Below are 13,222 nucleotides of genomic sequence, written 5' to 3'. Positions count from 1 at the left end.
GCCATGCAGTCGTGGGTGAAAAGAGAGTACGGGGGGGGGGGACTAAGCCCGCACCCTTTAGGGGCCCCAGTGTTGAGGATCAGCGTGGCCAGGGGGCGGCCCGTCAGGAAGTCCAAGATCCAGTTGCAGAGGGAGGTGTTTAATCCCAGGGTCCTTAGTTTATTGATGTGCTTTGAGGGCACTATGGTGTTGAACACTGAGCTGTAGTCAAAGCATTCTCACATAGGTGTTCCTTTTGTCCAGGTGGGAAAGGGCAGTGTGGAATGCGGTTGAGATTGTGTCATCTGTGGATCTGTTGGGGCAGAGTGGGTCTAGGGTTTCCAGCATGATGATGTTGATGTGAGCCATGACCAGCCTTTCAGAGCTCTTCATGGCTATAAATAGTGTAGTAGTAGGCTACTGTAATAGTAGTACAAATAATAATAGTACTGTAGTATTTGTAGAAGTAACCTAGTAGTAGTTTAATCCCTGGTTAGTCTACACTGTCATGTAAAATCCCTGGATTAAGCACACTTCCGCTTTAAGAGTGCTCGTCCCCCTGTGGCATTTAAACGCTTTCAGAATCGTCGTTGCAGATGTGTCACACTTCATGCCTGGCTCGCGCTTCAATTTAGTTTACATTCACCGCACACGCACCGATACACACACGTTATTGGGGCATTGAATTAGGAGCAGGGCAATGGCTTCAGTGAGTGTGGTAGGACCAAGACAGCATCGTCCTAGCCCAGACCAGGAGTTTTTCTTTAAGGAAATAACGGCCACCGGGAAGAAGAAAATAACGTTACCGAGGAAATACTCCCTGGAGAATATGGTGACCAGGAAGATATCGGTGAAGCGGGAGTGCGGTTCGGTGTCGGTTTTATCAGCAGTCACAGCAACCCCGCTGACCCCGGCACACCAAAGAGCAGCAGCCGAGGTAGGAGGGGGGAATCCCGGGGTGAGAAGTGGGGCTCAGCCGGGGCTGGTGCCACGTAGCTTCGACAGAGAACGCGACAGCAGCAGGCCTGATTGTGGGCACACGGAGAGAGACACGACGGCGGCGAGGGAGGACACTGGTCAACGCGGACGGAGGGCAAGCGGCAATGACTATGCCGATGACGGAGGTAGTTCACTGAAGACCGTCACAAATGTTCGGTCAAGCACATCGGCCAACGAACAGATAGCAGATGCCAAGTGTGACAGATCAAGCGCGCCCACAAACGGACACACTGGCGCAAACTCACATCGGGACTGGCCAGTCAGGATGCGCGCATCCCACAGCCTCCCTGGTGAGACCACCGAGCCGGGTACCAAAGGGGATACCGGGGGGCCACCGATGGAGCGGTTGACACAGGGAAGGACAGGGGTCGTTAAACTCGCGCGCACAGAACCACACCGGAAGGAGGCCTGGTCAATATTTTCCTCCCAGGAGCAGGAGGACCCGCGCGTGCATGCGGAGACAGGGGAGGGCCACCTGTTCTGGACCAGAACAGTTACTCAGGACTGGTGCGACGTTTGTAACCAGCCAATCAACGCCCAGCAGGCGCTCAAGTGTAAAAGTAAGTAGTAGGCTAAACCATGACAGTAGAGAACGCATTCATTTCCAGTTCTTCAGGAGGAAGGTGTAACTGTTGCTTTACTACAATATAATAGAGATGGTTTGTGCTTGATTGCTTTTCTTTCACTTGGTGTGATATGGGATGATAGTGCAGAATTGCTTTCAGGGATGTGCTGTGACATCATAGTTTGAAGATGAGGCTTGGATATTGACCTCATACCAAGGTGGATACTGCTGGCTGTTGTTGCGTCTGGCTTAAATGTGAAGCACACTATCAGGCCAGGACTAGACTAGCAATATACTCTTCAGAGAGTGAGAGAGCGTGACTTTGCCAAGCATTCAGAGCTGCAGCCAGCAACCTCCTATGGAAACCTCATTATCTTGTCCTCACAGACTCGTCTCTCTGTCCCCCTATCCTCCTCCAGCCTCCCCTCCCTCTCAGTGTCACAGCATGATTTGCAAGCACAGCCTCAGGCAATTGCCTATGCAGAGAGACAGGAATGAGGGAGAGAAAGAGAGAGAGAGAAGGACAAAGTTAGTTTAGGAAGTCTAGAGTTATGCCTGTGTTCATGGAATATTAAGCTAGTGCATGTGTCAGTAGTACTGTAGGTCATCTGCTATTGTCTTATTGATGCTATATCTGTATGGGGGTATTTTGGTTATCTTCCCATGTGTGACTGCTCTGGAGGGTAAGGGAGTGGCATGTTTGTGTCTGTATGTGTTTAAACATGGCTCAGGTGTCATCTAGCCCACATTCAACCCTACTGGTTCTCTATCACCACAGTTCTCTGTCACCACAGTTCTCTGTCACCACTGTGCTCTCACACACAACATCACACTACTTTCTACAGTACACATAGCATCTTTCTGCTCTACTTCCAGTGTTAACAATGCAACAACAGTGAATCAGGCTTTCATGGACTCCTCCACCCTTTCTGTCCTATGTAGACTCTGTCAGGGTGCTCAGAGAGAACTAAAGTGGGGAGGGGAAGAGAAAATGGAAGAGAATGGTAGTGTAAGAGAGAGTGGAAAGAGAGAGTGTAAGAGAGAGTGGAAGAGAGAGTGGAAAGAGCGGTATAAAGGAGAAGAAGAGTTGGCGATGAGGAGAAAGGAAACAAAGGGGAGAGAGAGGGCAGAGGGAGAGGGCAGAGGGAGAGGGCACAGGGAGAGGGGAGAGGGCAGAGGGAGAGGGCACAGGGAGAGGGTAGAGGGAGAGGGTAGAGAGAGAGGGCACAGGGAGAGGGTAGAGGAAGAGGGCAGAGGGAGAGGGCAGAGGGAGAGGGCACAGGGAGAGGGTAGAGGGAGAGGGCACAGGGAGAGGGCAGAGGGAGAGGGCACAGGGAGAGGGTAGAGGGCAGAGGGAGAGGGCACAGGTAGAAGGAGAGGGTAGAGGGAGAGGGCACAGGGAGAGGGAGAGGGCACAGGGAGAGGGTAGAGGGAGAGGGCACAGGGAGAGGGTAGAGGGAGAGGGGAGAGGGCACAGGGAGAGGGCACAGGGAGAGGGGAGAGGGCAGAGGGAGAGGGTAGAGAGAGAGGGCACAGGGAGAGGGTAGAGGGAGAGGGCACAGGGAGAGGGCACAGGGAGAGGGCACAGGGAGAGGGGAGAGGGCACAGGGAGAGGGCAGAGGGAGAGGGCACAGGGAGAGGGCAGAGGGAGAGGGCACAGGGAGAGGGTAGAGGGCAGAGGGAGAGGGCACAGGGAGAGGGCAGAGGGAGAGGGCACAGGGAGAGGATAGAGGTAGAGGGCACAGGGAGAGGGTAGAGGGAGAGGGCACAGGGAGAGGGGAGAGGGCACAGGGAGAGGGCACAGGGAGAGGTGAGAGGGCAGAGGGAGAGGGTAGAGAGAGAGGGCACAGGGAGAGGGCACAGGGAGAGGGCACAGGGAGAGGGCACAGGGAGAGGGGAGAGGGCACAGGGAGAGGGCACAGGGAGAGGGTAGAGAGAGAGGGCACAGGGAGAGGGTAGAGGGAGAGGGCACAGGGAGAGGGCACAGGGAGAGGGTAGAGGGAGAGGGCACAGGGAGAGGGTAGAGGGAGAGGGCACAGGGAGAGGGTAGAGGGAGAGGGCACAGGGAGAGGGTAGAGGGAGATAACAGGCATCAGACTGTTATGGTCACCACTAGCCAGCCTCCGCTTAGTACCCTGCCCTGAACTTACTCACTCTTACTATCTGGCTACCACCCGCTACTCCACCCTGTACCTTATAATGGAGCCAGAGGGGATGGCTGATGTTTTACGTGCTCCCAACCAACTGTCCTATTTTGTTAGGTTTTTCGAGTTGTTTGTAACTTATTTTTTCAACTTAAGAGACGGTAGCAGCAACATTATGACCGAAAATTACTTCTGGACATCAGAACAGCGATTACTCACCTCAAACTGGAAGAATATTTTTTCTTTAACGAGTCCGATGTGAAGGATATACTGCTTTCTCAGGAACAGGCCCAGATCCCCGTCATTTGCGTGAAGAAAAGACGGGAAAAAAGTGGCCGGAGGTCAGGCTGCCTTACGAGAATTCGTAGGCGATTGAGTAAACTCCCACTGCCATCTCTTCTATTGGCCAACGTGTAATCATTGGAAAATAAAATAGATGACCTACGATCAAGATTATACTACCAACGGGACATAATTTTTTTTTATATCTTATGTTTCACCAAGTCGTGGCTGAACGACAACACGGATAATATAGAGCTGGTGGGATTTTCCATGCACCGGCAGGACAGAGAAGCTACAGGGGCGGGGTGTGTGTGTCTATTTGTCAATAACACCTGGTGCGTGATGTCAAATATTAAAGAAGTCTCGAGGTATTGCTCGCCTGAGGTAGAGTACCTTATGATAAGCTGTAGACCACACTATTTACCAGGAGAGTTCTCATCTATATTATTCATAGCCGTCTATTTACCACCACAAACCGATGCTGGCACTAAGATCGCACTCAACCAGCTGTATAAGGCCATCAGCAAACAAGAAAATGCTCATCCAGAAGCGACACTCCTAGTGGCCGGGGACTTTAATGCAGGCAAACTTAAATCCGTTTTACCTAATTTTTACCACCATGTCACATGTGCAACCAGAGGGAAAAAAACTCTAGACCACCTTTACTCCACACACAGAGATGCATACAAAGCTCTCCCCCGCCCTCCATTTGGCAAATCTGACCATAATTATATCCTCCTGATTCCTGCTTACAAGCAAAAACGAAGAAGAAAATACAAGAGTTTTGCTAGCACATATTGAAATGTGTTCCCGGATTCATCAAATGGCAGTATACCACCTCAGGCACCGGCTTCATCAATAAGTGCAGCGACAACGTAGTCCCCACAGTGACCGTACATACATATCTCAGCCAGAAGCCATGGATTACAGGCAACATCCGCATTGAGCTAAAGGCTAGAGCTGCCGCTTTCAAGGAGCGGGACACTAATCTGGACGCCTATAAGAAATCCCGCTATGCCCTCAGATGAACTATCAAACAAGCAAAGCGTCAATACAGGATTAAGATTGAATCCTACTACACCGGCTCTGACGCTTGTCAGATGTGGCAGGGCTTGAAAACTATTACGGACTACAAAGGGAAACCCAGCCGCGCCTTCGCTTCGAGGCAAGCAACACTGAAACATGCATGAGAGCACCAGCTTATTCTTGATGACTGTGTAGCCGATGAGAGCAAGATCTTTAAACAGGTCAACATTCCCAAAGCCGCAGGGCAGACTGATTACCAGGACGTGTACTCAAAGAATGCAGGGACCAACTGGCAAGCGTCTTCACTGACATTTTCAACCTCTCCCTGACCGAGTCTGTAATACCTACATGTCCTGCCTAAATGATTACCGCCCCGTAGCACTCGGTAGCCATGAAGTGCTTTGAAAGGCTGGCCATGGTTTACATCAACATCATTATACTGGAAACCCTAGACCCACTCCAATTCGCATACCGCCCCAACAGATCCATAGATGACGCAATCTCAATCGCACTCCACACTGCCCTTTCCCACCTGGACAAAAGGAACACCTATGTGAGAATGCTTTGACTACAGCTCAGTGTTCAACACCATAGTGCCCTCAAAGCTCATCACTAAGCTAAGGACCCTGGGACTAAACACCTCCCTCTTCAACTGGATCCTGGACTTCCTGACGGGCCGCCCCCCAGGTGGTAAGGGTAGGCAAAAACACGTCTACTACACTGATCCTCAACACTGGGGCCCCTCAGGGGTGTGTGCTTAGTCCCCTCCTGTACTCCCTGTTCACCCACGACTGTGTGTCCAATCACGACTCCAAATCCACCATTAAGTTTGCTGACGACACAACAGTGGTAGGCCTGATCACAATGATGAGATTTGGACCTATGAGATTTGGATTTGACCTATGGGGAGAAGGTCAAAGACCTGGCAGTGTGGTGCCAGGACAACCTCTCCCTCAATGTGAGCAAGACAAAGGAGCTGAACGTGGACTACAGGAAAAGGCGGGCCAAACAGGCCCCCGTTAACATCAACGGGGCTGTGGGGGAGAGTTTGTTCCTTGGTATCCACATCAGCAAGAAACTGTCATGATCCAAACACACCAAGTAATTCGTGAAGAGGACATGACAGCACCTTTTCCCCCTCAATAGAAAAATATTTGGCATGGTTCCCCAGATCCTCAAAAAGTATGCTGCAGGGAGAGAGGGAGCTCAGTGCTGCAGGGAGAGAGGGAGCTCAGTGCTGCAGGGAGAGAGGGAGCTCAGTGCTGCAGGGAGAGAGGGAGCTCAGTGCTGCAGGGAGAGAGGGAGCTCAGTGCTGCAGGGAGAGAGGGAGCTCAGTGCTGCAGGGAGAGAGGGAGCTCAGTGCTGCAGGGAGAGAGGGAGCTCAGTGCTGCAGGGAGAGAGGGAGCTCAGTGCTGCAGGGAGAGAGGGAGCTCAGTGCTGCAGGGAGAGAGGGAGCTCAGTGCTGCAGGGAGAGATGGAGCTCAGTGCTGCAGGGAGCGAGGGAGCTCAGTGCTGCAGGGAGAGAGGGAGCTCAGTGCTGCAGGGAGAGAGGGAGCTCAGTGCTGCAGGGAGAGAGGGAGCACAGTGCTGCAGGGAGAGAGGGAGCTCAGTGCTGCAGGGAGAGAGGGAACTCAGTGCTGCAGGGAGAGAGGGAGCTCAGTGCTGCAGGGAGAGAGGGAGCTCAGTGCTGCAGGGAGAGAGGGAGCACAGTGCTGCAGGGAGAGAGGGAGCTCAGTGCTGCAGAGAGAGAGGGAGCTCAGTGCTGCAGGGAGAGAGGGAGCTCAGTGCTGCAGGGAGAGAGGGAGCTCAGTGCTGCAGGGAGAGAGGGAACTCAGTGCAGCGATTACAGCCTTGAGTCTTCTTGGTTATGATGCTACAATTTCATAGTTTTGATGTCTTCACTATTATTCTACCATGTAGAAAATAATAAAAATAAAGAAAACCCCTTGAATAAAACATTGGTTTACATCCACATCATCAGCGTATTCGTCAATGTTGTTGTCTGACAAAACATATCCCAGTCCACGTGATGGAAGCAGTCTTGGAGTGTTGAATCAGATTGGTCGGACCAGCGTTGAACAGACCTCAGCGCGGGAGCTTCTTGTTTTAGTTTCTCTCTGTAGGCAGAGATCAACAAAATGGAGTCGTGGTCAGCTTTTCCGAAAGGAGAGCGGGGCAGGGCCTTATATGCGTCGCGGAATTTAGAATAGCAATGATCCAAGGTTTTCCAGCCCTGGTTGCGCAATCGATATGCTGATAAAATTTAGGGAGTCTTGTTTTCAGATTAGCCTTGTTAAAATCCCCAGCTACAATGAATGCAGCCTCCGGATAAATGGATTCCAGTTTGCAAAGAGTCAAATAAAGTTTGTTCAGAGCCATCGATGTGTCTGCTTGGGGGGGAATATATACGGCTATAATTATAATCGAAGAGAATTCCCTTGGTAGATAATGCGGTCAACATTTGATTGTGAGGAATTCTAAATCAGGTGAACAGAAGGACTTGAGTTCCTGTATGTTGTTATGGTCACACCACGTCACGTTAACCATGAAGCATACGCCCCCGCCCCTCTTCTTACCAGAAAGATGTTTGTTTCTGTCTGCGCGATGCGTGGAGAAACCAGCTGGCTGCACCGACTCCGATAGTATCTCTCCAGTGAGCCATGTTTCCGTGAAGCAAAGAACGTTACAGTCTCTGATGTCCCTCTGGAATGCTACCCTTGCTCGGATTTCATCAACCTTGTTGTCAAGAGACTGGACATTGGCGAGAAGAATGCTAGGGAGTGGTGCACGATGCGCCCGTCTCCGGAGTCTGACCAGAAGACCGCTCCGTTTCCCCCTTTTACGAAGTCGTTTTTTTGGGTCACCGGCTGGATCCGCAGGATCCGCTTCGCGAAAGTCATATTCTTGGTCGTACTGATGGTGAGTTGACGCTGCTCTTATGTTCAGTAGTTCTTCTCGACCTTATGTAATGAAACCTAAGATGACCTGGGGTACCAATGTAAGAAATAACACGTAAAAAAACAACAAAAAACCTATGCCCTCCTGTTAGCTAATCCAAGTTTATCATTTTAAAAGGCTAATTGATCATTAGAAAATGTGGATTTCTAAGTGACCACAAACTTTTGAACGGTAGTGTACATATATAGGATCCATTCTAGATCCATATAGTACATGTAATCTTAATAAAATGCAGGTTATAATCTCATAGAGCAGTTTGGACTAGAAGCACTAATACCTCTATATGTATTTATCGTGTGTGTGTGTTCCACATAGAGCTTCCACTCACTCCATCCACCACCACTTCCTAATGAACCTGATCGTGAGTGTTGCATTACAGCCATTTTGTGCCTGAGGGAAGCCCAATACTGTACAGTTTCTTACTTTACCCCTCCTTGGTCTAAAACTGCAACCTCACAAAATGATAGTGTTATCTTTTAATTAAAGGTCTCTAAAGTTGCTGTTGTAGAAACTCACACATAGATACACACCTACACACACTCTCTCTCACTCCTGTCCTCTCTCACTCCTGTCTTCTCTCTCTCCTGTTCTCTCTCTCTCTCCTGTTCTCTCTCTCTCTCTCTCTCTCCTGTTCTCTCTCCTGTTCTCTCTCCCACTCTGCTGTTCTCGCTCGCTCTCCTGTTCTCTCGCTATCCTGTTCTCTCGCTATCCTATTCTCTCGCTCTCTCCTGTTCTCTCGCTCTCTCCTGTTTTCTCTCTCTTTCTCTCCTGTTCTCTCTCTCTCTCCTGTTCTTTCTCTCCTGTTCTCTCGCTCTCTCCTGTTCTCTCGCTCTCTCCTGTTTTCTCTCTCTTTCTCTCCTGTTCTCTCTCTCCTGTTCTTTCTCTCCTGTTTTCTCTCTCTTTCTCTCCTGTTCTCTCTCTCTCTCCTGTTCGTTCTCTCCTGTTCTCTCTCTCTCCTGTTCTTTCTCTCCTGTTCTCTCTCTCTCCTGTTCTTTCTCTCCTGTTCTCTTTCTCTCCTGTTCTCTTTCTCTCCTGTTCTCTTTCTCTCATGTTCTCTCTTTCTCTCCTGTTCTCTCTCTCTCTCCTGTTCTCTCTCTCTCTCCTGTTCTCTCTCTCTCTCTCTCACTCCTGTTCTCTCTCCTGTTCTCTCTCTCTCTCTCCTGTTCTCTCTCTCCTGTTCTCTCTCTCTCTCTCTCTCTCCTGTTCTCTCTCTCCCTCTCTCTCTCCTGTTCTCTCTCTCCTGTTCTCTCCTGTTCTCTCTCTCTCTCTCTCTCCTGTTCTCTCGCTCTCCAATTCAACAGGCTTTATTGGCATGGGAAACAGATGTTTACATAGCCAAAGCAAGTGAAATAGATAATAAACAAAAGTCTCTGTCTCTCTCTCCAGGCGTTGAGTCAGTCTTTGGTCACTGCTTCCACAGGAAAACATGGGGAGTGACACTGCCACTGATGACACACTAGGCAGGCAGACAGACTGGGGAAATTTTAGCAGAAACTGAAAGGATAAAGGGGGAGACCTAGTCAGTTGTCCAACTGAATCCATCCAACCGAAATGTGTCTTCTGCATTTAACACAACCTCTGAATCAGAGAGGTGCGTGGGGCTGCCTTAATCGACATCCATGTCTTTGGCGCCCGGGGAACAGTGGGTTAACTGCCTTGTTCAGGGGCAGAACGACAGATTTTTACCTTTTCAGCTCTGGGATTCAATCCAGCAACATTTTGGTTACTGGCCCAATGCTCTAACCACTAGGCTACCTGCCTCTAACCACTAGGCTACCTGCCTCTAACCACTAGGCTACCTGCATCTAACCACTAGGCTACCTGCCTCTAACCGCTAGGCTACCTGCCTCTAACCACTAGGCTACCTGCCTCTAACCACTAGGCTACCTGCCTCTGACTTTTATCTCCCTCACCAACTTTAAACATCTGCTATCTGAGCAGCTGCAGCTGTACATAGTCCATCGGTAAATAGCCCACCCAATTTACCTACCTCATCCCCATACTGTTTTTATTTATTTACTTTTCTGCTCTTTTGCACACCAGTATCTCTACCTGTACATGACCACCTGATCATTTATCACTCCAGTGTTAATCTGCTAAATTGTAATTATTCGCCTACCTCCTCATGCCTTTTGCACACATTGTATATAGACTCTTTTTTTTCTTTTTTTCTACTGTGTTATTGACTTGTTAATTGTTTACTCCATGTGTAACTCTGTGTTGTCTGTTCACACTGCTATGCTTTATCTTGGCCAGGTCGCAGTTGTAAATGAGAACTTGTTCTCAACTAGCCTACCTGGTTAAATAAAGGTGAAATAAAAACCACTAGGCTACCATAGCAGAGAAAATAGGAGATCAACCCTCCTCCTCTTGCACTGAGCCTGTTTATTTTGTCTGGTTGTGATGTCACTGTTGCCTTAGGCCTAACGAAGCTCTCTTCATTGGTAGCTAGTATACTGGTAGTTTATGGAGATGCCCTCCCTAAAGTATAACCTGTCCCCTCCCTTAGCCCACATATACCCTGTGCCCTCCCTGTATCCTAAACCCTATGCCCTCCCTAAAGTATAACCTGTCCCCTCCCTTAGCCCACATGTGCCCTCCCTGTATCCTAAACCCTATGCCATCCCCCATCCCTACACAGTGCTGGCCTTGTCTTCAGCAGCAGCCATAGCAGTCTGACTGTGTGTTACTCTCAGAGCTCCTTTTGACTCCAGCAGAGGAAGCAGAGGGTGTTAATGGCTCTTAGCTTCCTGTACACACATACCACTGCTACACATGTTTAATAAACCACCAGCCTAGCATATCTACAAATGTCTAACATGACCCCTTCTGACCATGCTAGTCTTGTCTGAGCACAGAGTTCAACATTGGGCCAGGCAGGCAGAAATGTTCAACGTTTGTGCAGGGATGTCAGTCATAGAGAGACATTAGAAACTTTACAACTCAATGTCATGATGCTGCCTCCGAGCTTTCTATTCACCCCTTCATGAGGACTTTATGGCATGGTTAGGGTTATGGCTAGGGTTAGGGTAGAGACAGGGTGTGGACATGGAGCTAGTGTTAGGGTAGAGACAGGGTGTGCACATGGAGCTAGGGTTAGGGTAGAGACAGGGTGTGGACATGGAGCTAGGGTTAGGGTAGAGACAGGGTGTGGACATGGAGCTAGGGTTAGGGTAGAGACAGGGTGTGCACATGGAGCTAGGGTTAGGGTAGAGACAGGGTGTGCACATGGAGCTAGGGTTAGGGTAGAGCCAGGGTGTGCACATGGAGCTAGGGTTAGGGTAGAGCCAGGGTGTGCACATGGAGCTAGGGTTAGGGTAGAGACAGGGTGTGGACATGGAGCTAGGGTTAGGGTAGAGACAGGGTGTGCACATGGAGCTAGGGTTAGGGTAGAGACAGGGTGTGCACATGGAGCTAGGGTTAGGGTAGAGACAGGGTGTGCACATGGAGCTAGGGTTAGGGTAGAGCCAGGGTGTGGACATGGAGCTAGGGTTAGGGTAGAGCCAGGGTGTGCACATGGACCTAGGGTTAGGGTAGAGCCAGGGTGTGCACATGGAGCTAGGGTTAGGGTAGAGCCAGGGTGTGCACATGGAGCTAGGGTTAGGGTAGAGCCAGGGTGTGCACATGGAGCTAGGGTTAGGGTAGAGCCAGGGTGTGGACATGGAGCTAGGGTTAGGGTAGAGCCAGGGTGTGGACATGGAGCTAGGGTTAGGGTAGAGCCAGGGTGTGGACATGGAGCTAGGGTTAGGGTAGAGCCAGGGTGTGCACATGGACCTAGGGTTAGGGTAGAGCCAGGGTGTGCACATGGAGCTAGGGTTAGGGTAGAGCCAGGGTGTGCACATGGAGCTAGGGTTAGGGTAGAGCCAGGGTGTGCACATGGAGCTAGGGTTAGGGTAGAGCCAGGGTGTGCACATGGAGCTAGGGTTAGGGTAGAGCCAGGGTGTGCACATGGAGCTAGGGTTAGGTTAGAGCCAGGGTGTGGACATGGAGCTAGGGTTAGGGTAGAGCCAGGGTGTGGACATGGAGCTAGGGTTAGGGTAGAGCCAGGGTGTGCACATGGAGCTAGGGTTAGGGTAGAGCCAGGGTGTGGACATGGAGTTAGGGTAGAGCCAGGGTGTGGACATGGAGCTAGGGTTAGGGTAGAGCCAGGGTGTGGACATGGAGCTAGGGTTAGGGTAGAGACAGGTTGTGGACATGGAGTTAGGGTTGGGTAGAGCCAGGGTGTGGACATGGAGCTAGGGTTGGGTAGAGCCAGGGTGTGGACATGGAGCTAGGGTTAGGGTAGAGCCAGGGTGTGGACATGGAGCTAGGGTTAGGGTAGAGCCAGGGTGTGGACATGGAGCTAGGGTTAGGGTAGAGCCAGGGTGTGCACATGGAGCTAGGGTTAGGGTAGAGCCAGAGTGTGGACATGGAGCTAGGGTTAGGGTAGAGCCAAGGTGTGGACATGGAGCTAGGATTAGGGTAGAGCCAGGGTGTGGACATGGAGCTAGGGTTAGGGTAGAGCCAGGGTGTGCACATGGAGCTAGGGTTAGGGTAGAGCCAGGGTGTGGACATGGAGCTAGGGTTAGGGTAGAGCCAGGGTGTGGACATGGAGCTAGGGTTGGGTAGAGCCAGAGTGTGGACATGGAGCTAGGGTTAGGGTAGAGCCAAGGTGTGGACATGGAGCTAGGGTTAGGGTAGAGCCAAGGTGTGGACATGGAGCTAGGGTTGGGTAGAGCCAGGGTGTGGACATGGAGCTAGGGTTAGGGTAGAGCCAAGGTGTGGACATGGAGCTAGGGTTGGGTAGAGCCAGAGTGTGGACATGGAGCTAGGGTTAGGGTAGAGCCAAGGTGTGGACATGGAGCTAGGGTTAGGGTAGAGCCAAGGTGTGGACATGGAGCTAGGGTTGGGTAGAGCCAGGGTGTGGACATGGAGCTAGGGTTAGGTTAGAGCCAAGGTGTGGACATGGAGCTAGGGTTAGAGTAGAGCCAGGGTGTGCACATGGAGCTAGGGTTAGGGTAGAGCCAGGGTGTGGACATGGAGCTAGGGTTAGGGTAGAGCCAGGGTGTGGACATGGAGCTAGGGTTAGGGTAGAGCCAGGGTGTGGACATGGAGCTAGGGTTAGGATAGAGCCAGGGTGTGCACATGGACCTAGGGTTAGGGTAGAGCCAGGGTATGGACATGGAGCTAGGGTTAGGGTAGAGCCAGGGTGTGCACATGGAGCTAGGGTTAGGGTAGAGCCAGGGTGTGCACATGGAGCTAGGGTTAGGGTAGAGCCAGGGTGTGCACA

At 51.0% G+C, this 13,222-nt stretch overlaps 1 protein-coding gene across 3 annotated transcripts in view; it reads left to right on the top strand.

Annotated features, from left to right (window-relative positions):
• The first annotated feature begins 286 nt into the window (after positions 1-286).
• Positions 287-13,222, top strand: part of LOC110494619 (ras association domain-containing protein 5) — a 51,176-nt gene continuing 38,240 nt past the window's right edge. For all 3 annotated transcript variants that reach the window (XR_005037085.1, XM_036950719.1, XM_036950718.1), the window contains exon 1: positions 287-1,538. Coding sequence is in view for 2 of the 3 variants with exons in the window: in XM_036950719.1 (XP_036806614.1) it covers positions 680-1,538 (859 nt within the window). In the remaining variant the exon portion in view is untranslated. The remainder of the gene's footprint in view (positions 1,539-13,222) is intronic.

Source organism: Oncorhynchus mykiss, chromosome 17 (genome assembly GCF_013265735.2).
Source record: "Oncorhynchus mykiss isolate Arlee chromosome 17, USDA_OmykA_1.1, whole genome shotgun sequence".
Lineage (NCBI taxonomy): Eukaryota > Metazoa > Chordata > Actinopteri > Salmoniformes > Salmonidae > Oncorhynchus > Oncorhynchus mykiss.
Note: the sequence above shows the minus strand (reverse complement) of the source record. Positions and strands in the feature narration are given on the sequence as shown.